Source organism: Actinia tenebrosa, unplaced genomic scaffold (assembly GCF_029948245.1).
Source record: "Actinia tenebrosa isolate PJP-AT-01 unplaced genomic scaffold, QUT_ActTen_1.0 PGA_scaffold3__52_contigs__length_22856419, whole genome shotgun sequence".
NCBI classification, from domain to species: domain Eukaryota; kingdom Metazoa; phylum Cnidaria; class Anthozoa; order Actiniaria; family Actiniidae; genus Actinia; species Actinia tenebrosa.
Genome location: NW_028292580.1, coordinates 3,452,807 through 3,470,018, shown reverse-complemented (window position 1 = coordinate 3,470,018; position 17,212 = coordinate 3,452,807). Strand labels below are relative to the sequence as shown.

At 37.7% G+C, this 17,212-nt stretch overlaps 2 protein-coding genes and 1 long non-coding RNA gene across 3 annotated transcripts; 2 read left to right on the top strand and 1 right to left on the bottom strand.

Moving 5' to 3' along the window:
- The first annotated feature begins 7,669 nt into the window (after positions 1-7,669).
- LOC148907774 (uncharacterized) lies at positions 7,670-10,509 on the top strand. The gene is made up of 2 exons (XM_089035399.1): positions 7,670-8,101; positions 8,451-10,509. Exons 1-2 carry the CDS (start codon positions 7,769-7,771, stop codon positions 10,401-10,403), a joined length of 2,286 nt encoding a protein of 761 aa, XP_088891525.1. The 5' UTR covers positions 7,670-7,768; the 3' UTR covers positions 10,404-10,509.
- Positions 10,510-11,285: 776 nt separating this feature from the next.
- LOC148907773 (uncharacterized) lies at positions 11,286-12,353 on the bottom strand. Its single transcript, XM_089035742.1, has 2 exons — positions 11,998-12,353; positions 11,286-11,703 (listed from the first exon to the last, which is right to left on the bottom strand). The coding sequence occupies exons 1-2, from the start codon at positions 12,207-12,209 to the stop codon at positions 11,286-11,288; spliced, it is 630 nt and encodes a 209-aa protein (XP_088891868.1). The 5' UTR covers positions 12,210-12,353.
- Positions 12,354-15,331: 2,978 nt separating this feature from the next.
- On the top strand, positions 15,332-16,167 carry LOC116289747 (uncharacterized). Its single transcript, XR_016120759.1, has 2 exons — positions 15,332-15,974; positions 16,043-16,167. It is a non-coding gene; the product is annotated as an uncharacterized LOC116289747 (long non-coding RNA).
- The last annotated feature ends 1,045 nt before the right edge of the window (positions 16,168-17,212 follow it).

Here is a 17,212-nt window from a genome sequence, read left to right as displayed (position 1 = left end):
TGAAGAAGAAAGCGAAAACAAGTAAGTGTGTTTTCCTGTGGGTGGTTGAACCATGTGTGTGTGATTGAGGAGAGACAAAATATGATAAAATTATTGAAGGCTGTTGACATAATTGGTTCACTATTAAGGGGGGTTGGGGTTGACATATTTCTCAAGACTGTTGCTAAGGAAAATGTTTCATGTTTGATTTTAGGACCAGCACAAGTGACAATCTGAGACTGGAGCCAAAGTTTATTGTTTTCCTTAGTCAGCTGCTGCTCCTTTTTAAATTCTGCCCAGTATGCAAATCTGATGATCCCTTGGTAGAGGCAGAGGCGTTGGGAACGATGGCTAAAGTACGAACTGTTTGTTCAAACCCCAAGTGCCCAAAGAGAGACAGTACCTGGAATAGCCAGCCCATAATGCCAGGGACAAAGATGCCTGCTGGAAACTTTCTGTTGTGTTTTGCCATCTTGTTGCTGGTAGCACAGCAAGTAAAGTACTCCAGATGTTTTCCCACATGGGCATTTGCTGTTTTTCTTTGATAACCTACTTTTTACATCAGAGAGTAGGTATTATTAATAGTGTATTATTACTTTTAAATCACAAATCACTAACAGTATTTCTTGTTTATCAACAGAAAAAGCTGTTTCCTGCAATTTTTCTTCATTGGAAGAAATATCAAAACAGTTGTTGGACATGTTGGTGGAGAGGGGGACCCTGTTGTCATAGGTAGTGATGCAAGGCATGATAGCATGGGTCATAGTGCCAAGTACGGGGCCTATACAATCTACTGCTGTTGTGCTGCAGCAATCATTCACTTTGCTCTTGTTCAGGTATGTTGTATGTAGTTTTCATATACTGTACACTTAATTGAAAAACCTTATTGTGTTGCAAGAATGTTAAATAATCAAAACAGTAAATGAGGCTGATATCCTGCATATTCATTTGAATTTTGCTCTTGAAATCTGATTCATGTTAACCAACAAAAAATTGTTGTATATGTAAACATACTCCAAATGACTAGGATATAAACTACCTTTAACACCCATTGGTCTCAGCTTTGATGATTTAATCTATTCAACCTGGCAAGTTTTTTAATTAGGTGTATAAAAGATTGTTGTCTAATATGATGCATACATTGCCTGTGTTATTTTTTTCTTCAACTTGTGACATTTGAAGTGAGCAATTTTTATTTTATTTTCTTACATAGAGAAATGAAGCTGGCAATAGTCCTGCCATGGAATACATGGGATTTCAGCAATGTATGGACTTTCTTTTGGGTGCATTCGCATCGCAAAGCACATGAGGGAGAGACTCCCAGACATCAAGCATTATTTCGACTTGTGGCATATCAAGAAAAGTAAGAAATATGGAGCACACTGTGTTTATAATATTGCTGATATATAGCCTGGTTCTCACTAGCAACTCAAGTGCAGATAGTACTTTAGGGATGACTGAATGTTTTGTTCTAACTGAATATAAGGGCTAACTGACAGACTAACTGCGCTTGCATTGCTAATGAGAACCAGGCTTAAGTACTCATTTCAACAAGATACCAAAAAACTGTACAGCTCAGGCTGTAACAGTTCAAAGGTAAACATCAAGAGTATTGTTGAGAACATACACAAGTACATGCAGAACATACACAAGTAGGGATATCCAGCATTCATATTCTAACACAAGAGGATAAGTTAATTATTAGAATCATCACCAAGAGCTACTTTTATGAAAGAAAAAGTCAATTTCTCCTGAAATGCTATGATTGACTTTCAGAATCGTCTTTAAATAGCCCTCGAAATATCCGCCATTTTTAAAGTGCCAGTCGAGTATAACCGGAAACGGTTTGTTACTCTCGGATGAGGTCGGAAAAAGGCGTCATTTTGAATTTTTAATAAGGTCCTTTTGAGTCATCCCTCATAAATATCTACCGGGAAGACACGATGTAGAAATGTTGTCATGAAAATGCTCTACCTTTGCCGAACTGTAGTTTCAAATAGATATAAGCAAATGCCTCGAAACTCAACACCATAAAAAAGAACCTATTTAAAATTTCTCATGCGAAATTCCAGGGCGAAATATTGAACAGATCTTGTTTTAGAGCTCTCTCTGTGAGTGATGTGGAATTGAATTTGAAAAATCCACAACCAACTTTGGGGCTTCATAATTCTAAAACGGCTTGATATAATTCCTTGAAACTCACTCATCACCAAGGGCATGACTCAAAATACAACATCCTTAAGTTTGGACAAAATCCATGAGGGATTTTTTGAGACCGATCCGAAAAACTGTTTTTCGGGAATTCCCCATAACTTTTGCATAATAAAGACGATCGACATGACACACCCAATATGTTAAACTTCAATCAATTGAACGATTTATATTTAAAAATCAAATGGCTGGAAAAGATGAAGTCTGTTTTAGCACGCTTTGAATTCTACTGGTCGGAGCTTTCCGTTACTGATTTTAGCCACCTTAAAGGACGACTGACCCTCCAAAATGACCCATTTTTAAGAGAAACTAAATCATTTGAGAAGTCTAAAAATCCAGTTTTTAAAGGGGATAGAGCGTCCATTTTTCTAAAAAGAATTTTTGAAAACATCGCATATATCTCTCTGGTGGCCGCCATCTTGCGCTTTTATAGCGTAATGACGTCACAACGTCCAAAGAGTTCAAGCTTCCAGTTGTTTGGAAGCGTTTGCCTGACTTCTTTCTCAGTTTCTTATACGTTTTACCCAATATTACGACTTGGTCTTCAAATTAAAGGAAAGTCAGAATCTAATTCTTCTTCCTAAGGCTCGGACAGCTCGGGAGACGATTTTGCTCAAGAATTTTTAGGAATGGACGACAAGTTTGGTTTACGGCCATATCAATTCGAACCAGAGATAGAAATCTCCTCAGATGAAGAGTTCAGAGAAGTCTCTGAAATAGACATCAAAGACAATGAACAAGAGAACAATCGACTTACAAATTCTGATAGGTAAGTCGTACTTCTGTCTTAACACAAATATAAAATCGTATCTTGCCACTCGTATCTTGCCGTTCTTGTACTTTAGATATTGGTATGCATGAATCCAGTTTGCAACCAAAAGCAATACCAACTTTTACAATTTTAAAACATGTTTAAAAACATCGCTTGATAGTCAATAAGTTATATACGGTAGAATATAGATACATGGATATAGTTGTGTCACAAGTTGTGAATGTATACTCGCACTTGGGACAATCATTGAGTGTTCAAAAATACAAAGAATTGTTTTATTTCTCATTACTCAATATCCTGCCTGGATTCTTACCTGTTTGTGCCAATAAGTATGTTCTTCGCACAGTATGGGCTCAGTACAAACAGCAGTACAGTAATTCGTAAGAAGGCCCAGAGCACAAGCAGTACAGACACATTGCATATAGGCAATTTCGCACAGAATTGGCTCAGTACAAACAGCAGTACAGTAATGCGTACGAAGGCCCAGAGCATAAGCAGTACAGACACACTGCATATAGGCAACTAGCTAGATGGTGCTGTGGAGTTCTTGGAAAGGAAGTTCGGGTCGTATCGCCATCTTGCGCTGTCATGTGCATCAAAGCACACATCCCTCCCCCTGGACTAGAGGAGGACTTTGAAGGTTTTCACTTTGTAGATGATTAGCTTGACCTAAAGTTACATGGAGTTATTATATACATTTTATTTATTCCTTACTTCATTTCGTATACACAGAGTGGATTTTTGTCTATCAGGATTTCTGAATTGATAAATTGAAAAGGAAAACATAGAAAGGATGAGACCAAAATGTATAAGACTCATGAATTTATTTTTAGATGAAGTATATATAGAAAGGTTGTTTATATAAATGTTTTGTAAGTTTTGCATATTTTATTATTTAAAAACAACTATACCTAGACAAAATATCCAGCTGAATAATGAACCTAGTGTACAAAACACTAGTGGACAAAATCATGAGCTAACCAAGCAAATTTTGCAATTATACTAGGCATGGATAACCAATATTTCCTGGGCACGAATTTGTCTGAAAACAAGGCTAGTCAGTATTGTTTATAAAGAATTTGCCTTGAAGTAGTACGCTATAATGGATTCAAAAATTGTGCTAAATGAAAAAACATATTCTCAGTGCTTCTCTTGGCGATAGAATCTCACCCCATCTTAGAATCTCGGTACTGACTAGTCTCATTGTCAGACAGAGCATTGGTAGAGGAAGAGATAAAATCATTGAAGAAATACGAAGAATGATTGATCGACCTTCTTCCAAATATAGCGCTGCTGAGATAATGAAGTGTACGATATGCCTCCAAACAGCACACACTTCCCTGCTGCAAGTTGCTCTGCATGTTTTGCATTTATTGGGTGTATACAATGCATAGAGCAATGGATTGAGTCATCGTTATCCTCATCCAAATGTCCACTCTGCCGTACAAACCAGCATATACAACGTGGTCCCGGTATGTAGTAGGAATTATGGATCTTTTGGATCAAAATGTCTCTCCCTTTTCTGGAATTTCTGAAACTGCTAATGTCAACACTGCCATTGTTGTAAATTCTGCCACAGATACTAATGATGATGGTGATGATTATGATGATGAAATGAATGGATTATGGAATTTTCTGACATATTTATGGTTGGACCTGTGGATATTATATCCCCACAATAAACAATGGCCAGATAATTTATCAAGAATGGACAAACCCGCGAAATTTATTCCTTGCAACTAAACCCGTGACAGCATCCAACCCATAAACAGAATTAAAACAATGTCAACTATCTGAACCTTACAACAGAAATTCATGTACCAGTGTTCCCAACTAACTACTAACTACTGGCTTACAACACAGCACAAGACACGTCATATACTACAGTAACTACTGGCTTACTACTGTTTATTTGGATTACGAGATGTATTCGTATCTTATTGATACATCGATAGATGCCTAAAGCTCTCTATAAGCAAAAGCAAGATATTTTGAATAAATATTGGGAAGATGGAATGACTTTTATCTCCCAAAAAAAGACAATTGAAAAGGCAGCGAAAGATACGCTTTTAAGCCCAACAAAAGTCAAGGTGGGTAAAAATAATTTTTTTATGATTTCATGATATGTTCAGCCTATGAGAATTAATGGCATCTTACGTTTTTTGTTTTTGTTTTTTTCTATTACTGTATAGCAATGGATCGGCAACGAGAGGAAGCGTTGGGGCCAATCTAGAACAAGGACCTCGACAACAAAGGCTCAGCCTTCGGTTCCATGCAAAACCCGAAAAACCAGTGCATAACAGATGCTTAAACCTGATTTTTTAAAATCTTCTCGTAAGGGCATTTTGTAACTTCATTTTTATAAGTATAAATTCAGAGTGGAAAGTCAATATTTGATTAACAAAGTCCTGAACCAGCAACATTAACATCACTTTTGGCCTTAATTTTGTCAGAATCCATGGTAATTTAGCAGCAAAATGCACGCGTTACAAAAGCAGTAAGTTAACCTTTGTACACCACAATGGCGGCGGGCTAATTTGCATAATCTTGTGACGTCACGCGCCCACGAAGAATACCATAAGATACAATAGATATATAAGATAACACATTTTAACTATTCTTTGTACTGATATAAATAATCTTAAGCACGTATATAATATTTATCTAAAAATTGCAAAGCGCTTGTAATTTTTATACAGGCACTATATAAATACTTTCTTTATCATTATAATTATTATTATTGTCAAAGTTGTTGACAAATTCCAGTCTGAAAAAATGAGGGGCTATATATTTGAACATATATTATGACATTGGTAGACAGTGGCAACTCTAAGACTAGGTAAAAAAAATTTTATATGGTATCTTAATAGAACGATTTAGATGGAGATTGAGTGTTTACCAAAAATAGGTTATTTTTATTATTACTATCATTATTATTATTATTATCATTATTATTATCATCTAGTGCATGATTTGGACTACATCCGCAGCATGTGTGGAGGGGACCTGATTTTTCTTCCGCCAGGGTTTAATGAGATACTGTAATTTTTATCTATTATTAATTAACTATAATTCACATATGAAGCTATAACATTTTCGTTTCAACAACCTTTTCTGGGATGCATTAATGATTCTCATGTTAATGGTTTTTTTGTTACTCGTAGTATTTACAGGCCTGTTATCATGCCATCAATCCTGCAAGGCCCTCTTTGGCGATAGTTACTACAGGAATGGGCGTATCTCCTATGCACCGGGAATTTGAATCATAGTGGCTAGTCAAAGCTAGGTTCTTCAGTTAGACAAAAGACGATTCACTTTGCTGCACCCTTTAGTTACACATGCTTTGCATACTTTTTGATTATGTCATTCAATACCACAAAAAAATCCTTGCACATCATTCTCTTAACTTGACGGCAACGTGCTAGGAACTACTCGCGATCGCGCACCAAATTCTATATTATTTTACCATGGATTCCAGTCCTTCCTCAATGACTGGTCAGCCTTACAAAAAGAAATTTATATTGCTGAAAGAAAAGGTAGCTTGCGTACCAAGAAGGAGAAATTTCGACAGCTTGGTAGCAGCCGGTAGGGTGAGGGGCATCTCCTTCTATTCCAGCTTTTCCAGCCAACAGATGTTTGACCTCATCAAGGCTGGAATACCGGCTGCTGCCCAGCTTGATCCAAACAGGTAAGTGATGAATGTTATCGCGGAACATATTCTTTAAGAATATTATTCTTTTATTATAATTGACGCGTTCGTCAAGTATTCAGTGATCGTGATTTGGACTATTTCCTCGCCAAGAATAAGCTTGTTCAGATCAAGCAGCAGAGGAACGTCTGTGGAGAGAATCTCCAACGGCATCGTTGGGGACGGGAGCCTTTGTCTGGCCTCAAAGGTTCAAAGTCGGACAAGATTTTGATGTCCTACGAACCAAGATGATCCTCAGGTAAGTCAGTAGCATCTAAAAATCTAAAAGGGGTACGACAATCCAGTTTCCGGTCTTGTTATACATCCTTACGGGGGAGGATCTAACTTCCAAACGGATGAGAGATATACGTTCTTCAATAAGAAATATCCTTAACGAGTATTTAATTTATCAACTAAGGGATGTTCAAACTTATTGCTGGTGGCTTTTAACAAAAGATTACTTAAAGATTTATCAATTCTGAGTGGTCAATCAAGAAGGGCTTTTTTCCTAAACCGTATTTCTAAAATGCTTTTGACTAGTTCGTTACTGTGTATATTTCTACAAGATTTCGTCATTTCTTTTAATCAAAAGCTTCTTTCAACCAATCAATGGTTTTCAAGACTTTGAAATCACTATACTATATTACTTATATGGCCAATGGCACATGAAGATATATGTGTCTGTCTTGAACATATTTGGTAAGCTTACCTACTTCTACATAATTATATATTTATTAAAATACCTTCCTTGTTTGTTTGTTGATAGATTCTCCACTGCCGTCACCACCAGCATCCCCAGAGAGATTGGGAGTAACTGGTAAGTGCATGTATGACAATAAGTTTCTGACTTTAAAGGGCAACTTACCCCCCAAAATGACCCATTTTTAAGAGAAAGTACATCAATTGAGAAACACAAAAATTTAATTTTTAGAGGGGATAGAGCATCCGTGTTCCTAAAAAAATAATTTCAAAACATCGCATATATCGCTCTGGTGGCCGCCATCTTTGAGCCTGCGATAAATTACCGCATTCAGGTGTGACGTCACAACGTCAACGTGTGTTTGGATATGTAGAGTTTTTCTGTAAGCATGAGAGTTTGAAGTGGCTTTTTCGACAAAATGGTTAATTGTTGCGTGCCTGAATGCACTAACTATTCGACAAAAACAAAAGATGTTAGCTATCACAAGATTCTTAAAGATTTACAAATTCAGAAAGCTTGGATTTCTCGTCTAAGACGAGCAAATCTGCCGCCATTGAAGAATTGCTATGTATGTAGCGAGCACTTCGAGGATGGTTGCTTCGAATCCGACCTTATGGAGCAACTAACAGGCGAAAAAAGAAAAAGGAGGTTAAAGGCTGATGCAATTCCAAGTATTTTTAACTTTTCAACCATCCCTAGTAAAAGAAGAGCTACGACAGAAAACCGTATAAGACGACAACGACAAAAAGAGGTAGGTGATTTGTAGTTTGTGTTCGCACGTGCACTGCTAGATTGTCAGTGTAATATGTAAGTCTTATATATATATTAGAGCTATTTCGTGACTGGTCTGTGACTGTGCTCAGACCAAACCAATGCATTAAATTCTTAATACTAAGTTTACCGCTGCGGGTTTAGTTATGATGAATTGCGGATGAATAAGTTATACGCTCTTTCATATGGAGTCAATGAAAGTCCTATAAACAATTAAAGCTTGAGTGTCGTCTCAACTATCGGAATCAGTGAGAACCCCAGTAACTGCCATTCATTGTTATTTGTATTTGTTCTATAAATGATTATGTTTACTTCTTTTTCCCCATAAGACATTGGATAACCTACTGACTCCAACTACACATGCACTTGATGAAATGGTTGAAGAATCTGATATGGAGGTTTCCTTCGATGAAACACCTTCCAACAAAAGGGACTTTGGAGTCCAGTGCTGTCTGGATGAAAAGCTTTCAATACAAAAAAGCACCTCAACCCAAACAGAAAATGTGGATGTTAGTGTTGAGACTTCTGATGCCTGCATTCAAGTAGAAGGAAATTCAACATTTGAGCAATTGAACAGTATCCTGCATGACCATCCATACAGCTATACTGCTCCCTCTGTACCCATGAGTGTGTCACCACAAAAGTCTTGCAAGAATGATGTATCACCACAGAAATCTGCAAAGTCCTGTGGGTCTTTTCCTTTGTCAGATGAAGAAGTGAATCTTTTTTCAAGTGATGAAGAGGATGAATACATTATCTCATCACAAGAAACAAATTCTTCAACAGACAAAGAGTCTGAACCTGAGTATCACTTTGACACCTACATCAAAGAGCCAAAGTATTTGGTATTTGCAGCATGCCTAGGTGAACTGTTCAGGTTTTGTATCAACTGTGGTTCCATCGTAACTGACACCAACATTACCTGCACAGGAAGCATGGTAACGGTTAAAACCATATGTATGAAAGGTCACAACTGCTTGTGGAATTCCCAGCCTCTCATCAATCGTGCACCGGTAGGAAACCTTCTAATCTGCTCATCTATTTTGTTCACTGGTAACACTTTTACAAGAATCCAAAACTTTGCCTCATGTCTTGGGTTACGATTTATCAGTGAAAAAGTTTTTTACCAAAATCAGAATAGGTATCTATTTCCTGTAATAAATGATACCTGGGAAAGAGAAAGAAGAGCCGTTTTACAAGAACTGTCAAGTAAGCCTCTTGTATACTTGAATGGGGATGGACGGTGTGACAGCCCTGGCCATAATGCCAAGTATGGTACATACACATTTATGGACAATGACTCAGGGAAGATAGTTTCCTTCTCTGTGGTTCAGGTCACAGAAACAACATCTTCAAATGCTATGGAGAAAGAAGGTTTCATTAGGAGTCTTGGTAGTCTTGAGGATGAGGACGATATTAACATCAAGAGGATAACTACTGACAGACATACCTCAATCACTAGCACCATGGAAAAAGATTACAGCCACATCAAACACCAATATGACGTATGGCATTTGTCAAAATCTGTTGTGAAGAAACTCAACAAGAAGGCCAAGTTGAAAAAAAGTGCTGACCTTTCACATTGGATCCAGTCGGTCTCAAACCATCTGTGGTGGTGTGCAGCAACATGCAATGGTAGTGTGCAGCTGTTGAGAGAGAAGTGGGTCTCTATCTTGCATCATGTGACAAACAAGCATTCTTGGAGAGATGCAGAGATCTTCAAAAAATGTGACCATCCTCGACTAACCCGGAGAGAAGCTCGTAAAAAGTGCTGGCTAAAACCAGGCTCTGCAGCTCATGTAGCCCTTGAAGAAGTGGTCCTTCAACCAAAACTGCTAAAGGACTTGGCAAAGCTCACTGACTTCTGTCACACAGGTGGGCTTGAAGTATACCACTCCATGATCCTGAAGTACTGCCCAAAGAGAGAGCACTTCTCCTACAAGGGTATGGTCGCTAGAACACAACTGGCAGCCATTGACAACAACCACAACACAGGAAGGAACCAAGCTGTGATTCAAAAGCCGGGGACGAGGATGGGAGAGGCAAGATACCGCCCATGTTTCCCAAAAATGCACAAGCGTTGGGTAGTTAAGCCTGTGTTGGAAAAGAAAAGTTATTCTTTCCTTCCTGAGCTTCAAAAGAAAGTGCTGGGATTGTGTGATGGCTCAGAAGTTGACCTCCAGGAAATTGAAGAAGTAGACCTACCAGCAAACATTGCAAGTTTGCCTGCACCGGATAAACAGGAATTGATTCAGAAACACCGGTCCAGGTTTTCAAGATAATCTAAATTAGAATTAGCCTTTGTGTACCTGCAGGTCATATGACCCTCCACTGTTTGGTCCTTCTTCCCCTCCCTCAAGTCCCAATCCCCCTCCGCTTTGCAGGCTATCTTTGGACAGTCGTGTAAAATACTGGTAAAAGATATCCCTTAATGAAAAAAGCTCCCAGATATGGAAAGGTACACGACAGACCCAAGTATAAATGCTATATACAAAATATGTAATTTTTAAAAATGACAAGGGGACCTGATGAAACGGGCAGATAAGTATGCAGTACCTTTTAGATGTTCAAATGAAAATTTTATTAAAATATTATTTCCATTTAGGTAAGAATTGACTGTAAAAAAGAGGTCTTTTCTTTACCTATCTACACTACCTTATATATGGGAGTCTCCCCCAGTATGAATATATTAAAGAAAAATATCCAATTGAATGGTGACATTTGCTTCAGCATATTTAACTTTTTTGCTGCCAGGACTCGTATAACTGCAAATTTTGCTTGGTTGGCTAGTGATCGTGTTCACTAGTGCTTTGTACACTAGGTTCACTATTCAGCTGGGTATTTTGTTTAGTGTGTTTTTAATAATAAAATATGTAAAACATTCAAAAAATGTTTGTACCAACAAAAAGCTTTTTATATAAAAAAGAAATTTATATAACACACCTTTCCGTGTACTGCATCCTAAATGAATACATGATTCTTATGCATATTGGTCTCAGCTTTTTCTAGTCTATGTTTTTGTTTTCAATTATCTTGCAATTAAATATGCCAAAAAATTGCAATTCCAGGAATTTTTTCTGATAGAAAAAAATCCACTCTGTATAGTAACTGAAGTAAGGAATAAATAAAATGTATATATTCACTCCATGCAACATTATATCAAGCTAACCACCTGCATAATGAAAACCCTCAAACTGAAAGTCCTCCTCTAGTCCAGGAGGAGGGAAGTGTGCTCTGATGCACATGACAGCACAAGAGGGCAGAACAACCCGAACTTCCTTTCCAAGAACTCCCCAGCACCATCTTGCTAGTTGTCTATATGCAATGTGTCTGTACTGCTTCTGCTCTGGGCCTTCATAAGCATCTCTGTATTGCTGTTTGTACTGAGCCCATGCGGTTCGAAGAACATACTTATTGCCACAAACAGGTAAGAATCCAGGATGTTGAGTAATGCATGGTGGTGGTTCATCAGCATCTCCATCTTCAACAACAGACTGGCATGTTGCAACTACTTTTTGGATTTCTTGGCAACAAATGCATTCAGCTATTGTATCCATAATTTGGCAGCTACCACAGGTACACCTATTAACAAATAAAACAATCCTTAGTATTTTTGAACACTATCAATGATTGTCCCAAGTGAGAGTATATACACAAATTGTGACACAACTATATCCCTGAATCTGTGTCCTACAGTATATAACTTATTGACAACCAAGCGATGTTTAATTGTGACAGTTGGTTTTGCTTTTGGTTGCAAAGGTCGTGAGGCAGATTAAAATGCATAAATATACAGTGCAAGAAAGTGGTAAACACGACTGTAAAAAATGGATACGTAGTTGAGTTTTATCGTGATAAGAAAGAAGTAAAACTTACCAATCTGAATTTGTTAGTCGATTGTTCTCTTGTTCATCGTCTTCAATAATGTCACTGTCAGATCCTTCTCTGAACTCTTCATCTGAGGAGATTTCTATTTCTGGTTCGAACTGATATGGCCGTAAAACAAACTCGTCCGTTTCTAAAAATTCTTGAGCAAAATCGTCTCTCGAGCTGTCCGAGTCTTCGGAAAAAGAATTAGACTCTGACATGCCTTTAATTGAATGACCAGGCCGTATTTCGTTCGTAAAATATTGAGTAAAACGTCTCAGAAACAGGGGAAGAAGTCAACCAAACGCTCGTAAACAACTTGACGCCGTGAACTCTTATGACGTTGTGACGTCATTACCTGTTTTTCTGAGCCCGCGATAAAAGTGCAAGATGGCGGCCACCAGTGCGATATATGCGATGTTTTGAAATTATTTTTTTAGGAACACGGATGCTCTATCCCCTCTAAAAATTGAATTTTTGTGTTTCTCATTTGATGTACTTTCTCTTAAAAATGGGTCATTTTGGGGGGTAAGTTGCCCTTTAACGACCTACTTCTACAGGAATATAAGCTTATTTTTTCTGGCATACCTTCTTGTAGACTGGAACCCTATAGCAGAAGCCTGCAAAGGTCCCTTGGGTAATGTCCTGAAGACCCCTTTGCAACTTGTCCATTTTGTAGGGAAGTATTCAGGACGAAAATAAATCAAGGTATTTTATGACCGGTTTACCACAGGTAACCCGCTAATGAACATTATAACCGCTAAGGGATATTATTTAATCAAAACATTTTTATAAATAAATATTTAATTTTAGAAGTTAGAAGCGCTTGCCCTTGACATTGTATACTTAGATGTGTTTAGTAAGGTTGAGGGCCTCATCATACCTGCACACAATAAGTTGGAAGCATACTCTAAGCATGATGGACAACAGCATAAAGGAGCATCTGCAGCTTAAATTGCCACAGTTAGCAATTGAAGGTCCAGAAGAAGCGGTACATTTTATACCTTATTCTTACTCATTTTTGGATGTACTTATTTCGAAATTGCTGAATTTCACAGGTATTAATTTCTACGATTGCAAGACAAAATTCAAGAGAAACTGTACTTATTAGGTGTGTACTAATTTCGAAAAAATTTTTTTTTATTGGAGCGCATTTGATTTCCTATTAAAAGCTTGGAAAGTAGAAAGGTCGCTTGCCAAAAAGACCATTAACAACTAGATCCTCAATATTTTTGAGAATGACTTTAGACCCAAGGGATGTGTATGTGGCACAACACTGGCTTTGAATCCGCAAAATTCCTAGAGTATTGTAAATCATTAAATGAAGAAACAAAAGGAATAACTGAAAATGCCATAAGAGCATTTATTAAAGCTAATAACAGTGGGTGCATTGGAAAGAAAACTCAGTTCCGAGGAGATGAAGTGATGTTAACAGCTATACATTTTTCCAAAAAAAAGGATGCCAGTGGATTCCATTAGAAATTATTCCCTTTTTTTTTTCTTGTAACACTATTTTTCATGCACATATTTCAACTTTCTATTTACCTTGCAAGACTTATAAGAATTTGAAAGGGGAGGAAAAGTCGAGCTTAAAAGCGTATGTCTGTAAGCGTCGAGAATCTTAAATCAGTTTCAAAAAATCGAATTTCTTTTTATTGTACCAAAACAACACTTTGGGTAAGTTGTTTTAGGAAATAATATCAAAATGTCCCAGCGCGCTTTTATTTTTGAGAAAATTGCAAAAGTTTGAAAAATCGATTAAAATGGGTAATTTTCCTAATTAATATGCAAAAATCGATGGCCATCTTTAAAGAGCTCTCAATAGATCAAAAAGAATCCAAATGAATTCATATTTCCCAGGTAGTTAGATCAACTCTATATCTTTAAGAATGGTTCAAGAATTTGTGATAAATTGCTTTTTAAATACGAGAAATCGGCCTTCTAAAACATGTTGTGTTTTTATGATCGAGCGGCAGTCAAATTATAGGTGAAATTCAGCCTCCAATATCGCTGCTGGTACCTAATAAATCGAAAGAACACTTGCACAGCACGAAAGTACACATATTCTAGTTTACTTGTGCCAAGTTTTAGCTCCGACTATTAAAATGCCACCGCGTGAAGGAATTTCAACTTGTAGCGTTCAAACACGCTATACGGCTAATCAATTACACGGGTTGTTTATCAATATAACACTAAATCGACTCAATATTTCTCTTTTTTTAAATTTTTGTATTAAGATGGTTTGCCAAGAGTATAAATAGCATAACTAGAGAGTAAATACTCTTCAATCAAGTGGTCCTCTGTGTTAATCCACGATAATCGAGCGCAGCTTGAGCTTAAAACCATGTCACACAATCTGGGGTCAGGACAAATGCACCCCGTCGTCGGTGTCTCTAGCTAGATTTCTTCTCCAATGCAAAAGATTTATCTCCTACTCTGAGATACCAAATGCTCTATGAATTTAGCCGGTTTTTAAACTATTGAACCGGTTTTTGATGAATTATTACCATGACTGTCTTGAGACATGCATGTAAACATTTAACGTCCTAGTGAGCTGTCAATGGCACTCCAGTAAACACATGAATTCTACCAAATCATTATCGAACTTACCAGTTACCAAACCACCAAACTTTGATTACTTGGTCTGAACAGATATTGCAAGTTTCTTTAACTCCATATATCATTAAGCATTATCCCTGTTTTAACGGATGGCAAGACTGTGGAGTGACAATCGGAGCATGCTTTGTCACTACAAGTTGAATTAATTTTCCCAAAAAGTTTAATCGTTATCTATAAGCGTTTAATACAACGCGCCCTGAATATTAGCTTGGTAAGCCCGCTTTTGGGTTGTTTAGGTACGATGGCGCTCTGTGGTTTTTCGGCTCTTATTGGATATAGTCCTAGCGGGACCAGTACAGATTATCCAGATCAAGTGCACTCTGTTGCTATATCTGGCTGTCAAAAAGACATTTCCAGGCATCTGGAAATATTTGGCATTCAGGCCCGTAGCTAGGGGGGTGCAGGGGGTGCGTTCGCCCCCCCCCCCCCCCCCCCCCCCCCCCCCGCGAGCTAAAGGTCCGCTTTTTAAGCAAGTGAGATTTTGGCTGGTATGATATTTTCACGTAAAACTAAGTAAATAAAAAATCAATTTTACTTTAATAATTTATCTATACCTATGCGCGTCCTATGGGACTTTAAAAAAATAAAGTATATGGTTGGTCCACTTTTTGTAAATTAGCACCCCCCCAACAAAAATTCTAGCTACGGGCCTGGCATTAGTGAAGATTCGTCCCTGCATAATGAAATGATGTTATTGTTGGCTGGTGCAGGTAATATAGTCTGCGTTTTATTAATTTTTCATCGTTGCCTGCCTTTTACCGGTAAGCGTGGTATCTCTTGGCACATCTCTGTTGTGTACCGGCAACTTGATGACAAGCTACAGTGGCAGGGATTCGTTCATGTGATTCAATCGTGCAGCCAAGATAGCCCAGCTGTTGTTTCTATAATGCAGGATGTGCTTCGAACCTTGAAGCAAGAACACCCTGAAATCAGTAAGGCATACCTCCGTCAAGACAACGCTGGGTGTTATCATTCGGCCACAACGATCCTTTCATGTCCAGAAATATCACGATCTACTGGAGTAAAAATAGCCCGTCTTGATTTCAGTGATCCTCAGGGAGGTAAAGGAGCGGCAGATAGGTTGGCAGCAACATGCAAATCACACATCGCGTGTATATTAATGAGGGAAATGATGTTGTTACCGCCAAACAACTAGAGAGTGCCATCCTTTCCAATGGGGGAGTAAAGGGTGTTCGAGTCGTTTCACTGCAATCCATTGCTAACTCTCAAGAGACCACACAAAAGATCCCAAACATAAGTAAGCTTAACAATTTTCGAGTTTCTGTCTGGAGAGAAAATTAAAGTATGGCGTGCTTATGGCATAGGTACTGTGAAAGTCATCAGAATTGAAAAGCCCTCGACTACAGGTAAATGGATTACTGAGTTAGATTTCTTGCCATTTTCTGCCACTTAATTTCTTACCCTTTTCTTTCAGAGGCCAATCATAAATGGCTTAGCTCGTCTTTCTCACCATGTAGTGTCCTCCAGCTCTCGAGTGGTATTTCAAGTTATGGGATAAAAAGAGATATGTTTTAAATAAAAAAGAGTCCTTGAATAATTGCTCAATCACAAAAAGGCTAGTATTGCAATTCTAATTGGAATAGTAAAAAATCATTAACGAAGTCTCAACATTTTAAGGAAAATAATGGATGGGCTTGACTAAAGTTTTCAAATAGATAATGATTGACTTTTTTGGGGAAATTAATTCAACTTGTAGTGACAAAGCATGCTCCGATTGTCACTCCACAGTCTTGCCATCCGTTAAAACAGGGAAAATGCCTAATGATATTTGGAGTTAAAGAAACTTGCAATATCTGTTCAGACCAAGTAATCAAAGTTTGGTGGTTTGGTAACTGGTAAGTTCGATAATGATTTGGTAGAATTCATGTGTTTACTGGAGTGCCATTGACAGCTCACTAGGACGTTAAATGTTTACATGCATGTCTCAAGACAGTCATGGTAATAATTCATCAAAAACCGGTTCAATAGTTTAAAAACCGGCTAAATTCATAGAGCATTTGGTATCTCAGAGTAGGAGATAAATCTTTTGCATTGGAGAAGAAATCTAGCTAGAGACACCGACGACGGGGTGCATTTGTCCTGACCCCAGATTGTGTGACATGGTTTTAAGCTCAAGCTGCGCTCGATTATCGTGGATTAACACAGAGGACCACTTGATTGAAGAGTATTTACTCTCTAGTTATGCTATTTATACTCTTGGCAAACCATCTTAATACAAAAATTTAAAAAAAGAGAAATATTGAGTCGATTTAGTGTTATATTGATAAACAACCCGTGTAATTGATTAGCCGTATAGCGTGTTTGAACGCTACAAGTTGAAATTCCTTCACGCGGTGGCATTTTAATAGTCGGAGCTAAAACTTGGCACAAGTAAACTAGAATATGTGTACTTTCGTGCTGTGCAAGTGTTCTTTCGATTTATTAGGTACCAGCAGCGATATTGGAGGCTGAATTTCACCTATAATTTGACTGCCGCTCGATCATAAAAACACAACATGTTTTAGAAGGCCGATTTCTCGTATTTAGAAAGCAATTTATTACAAATTCTTGAACCATTCTTAAAGATATAGAGTTGATTTAACTA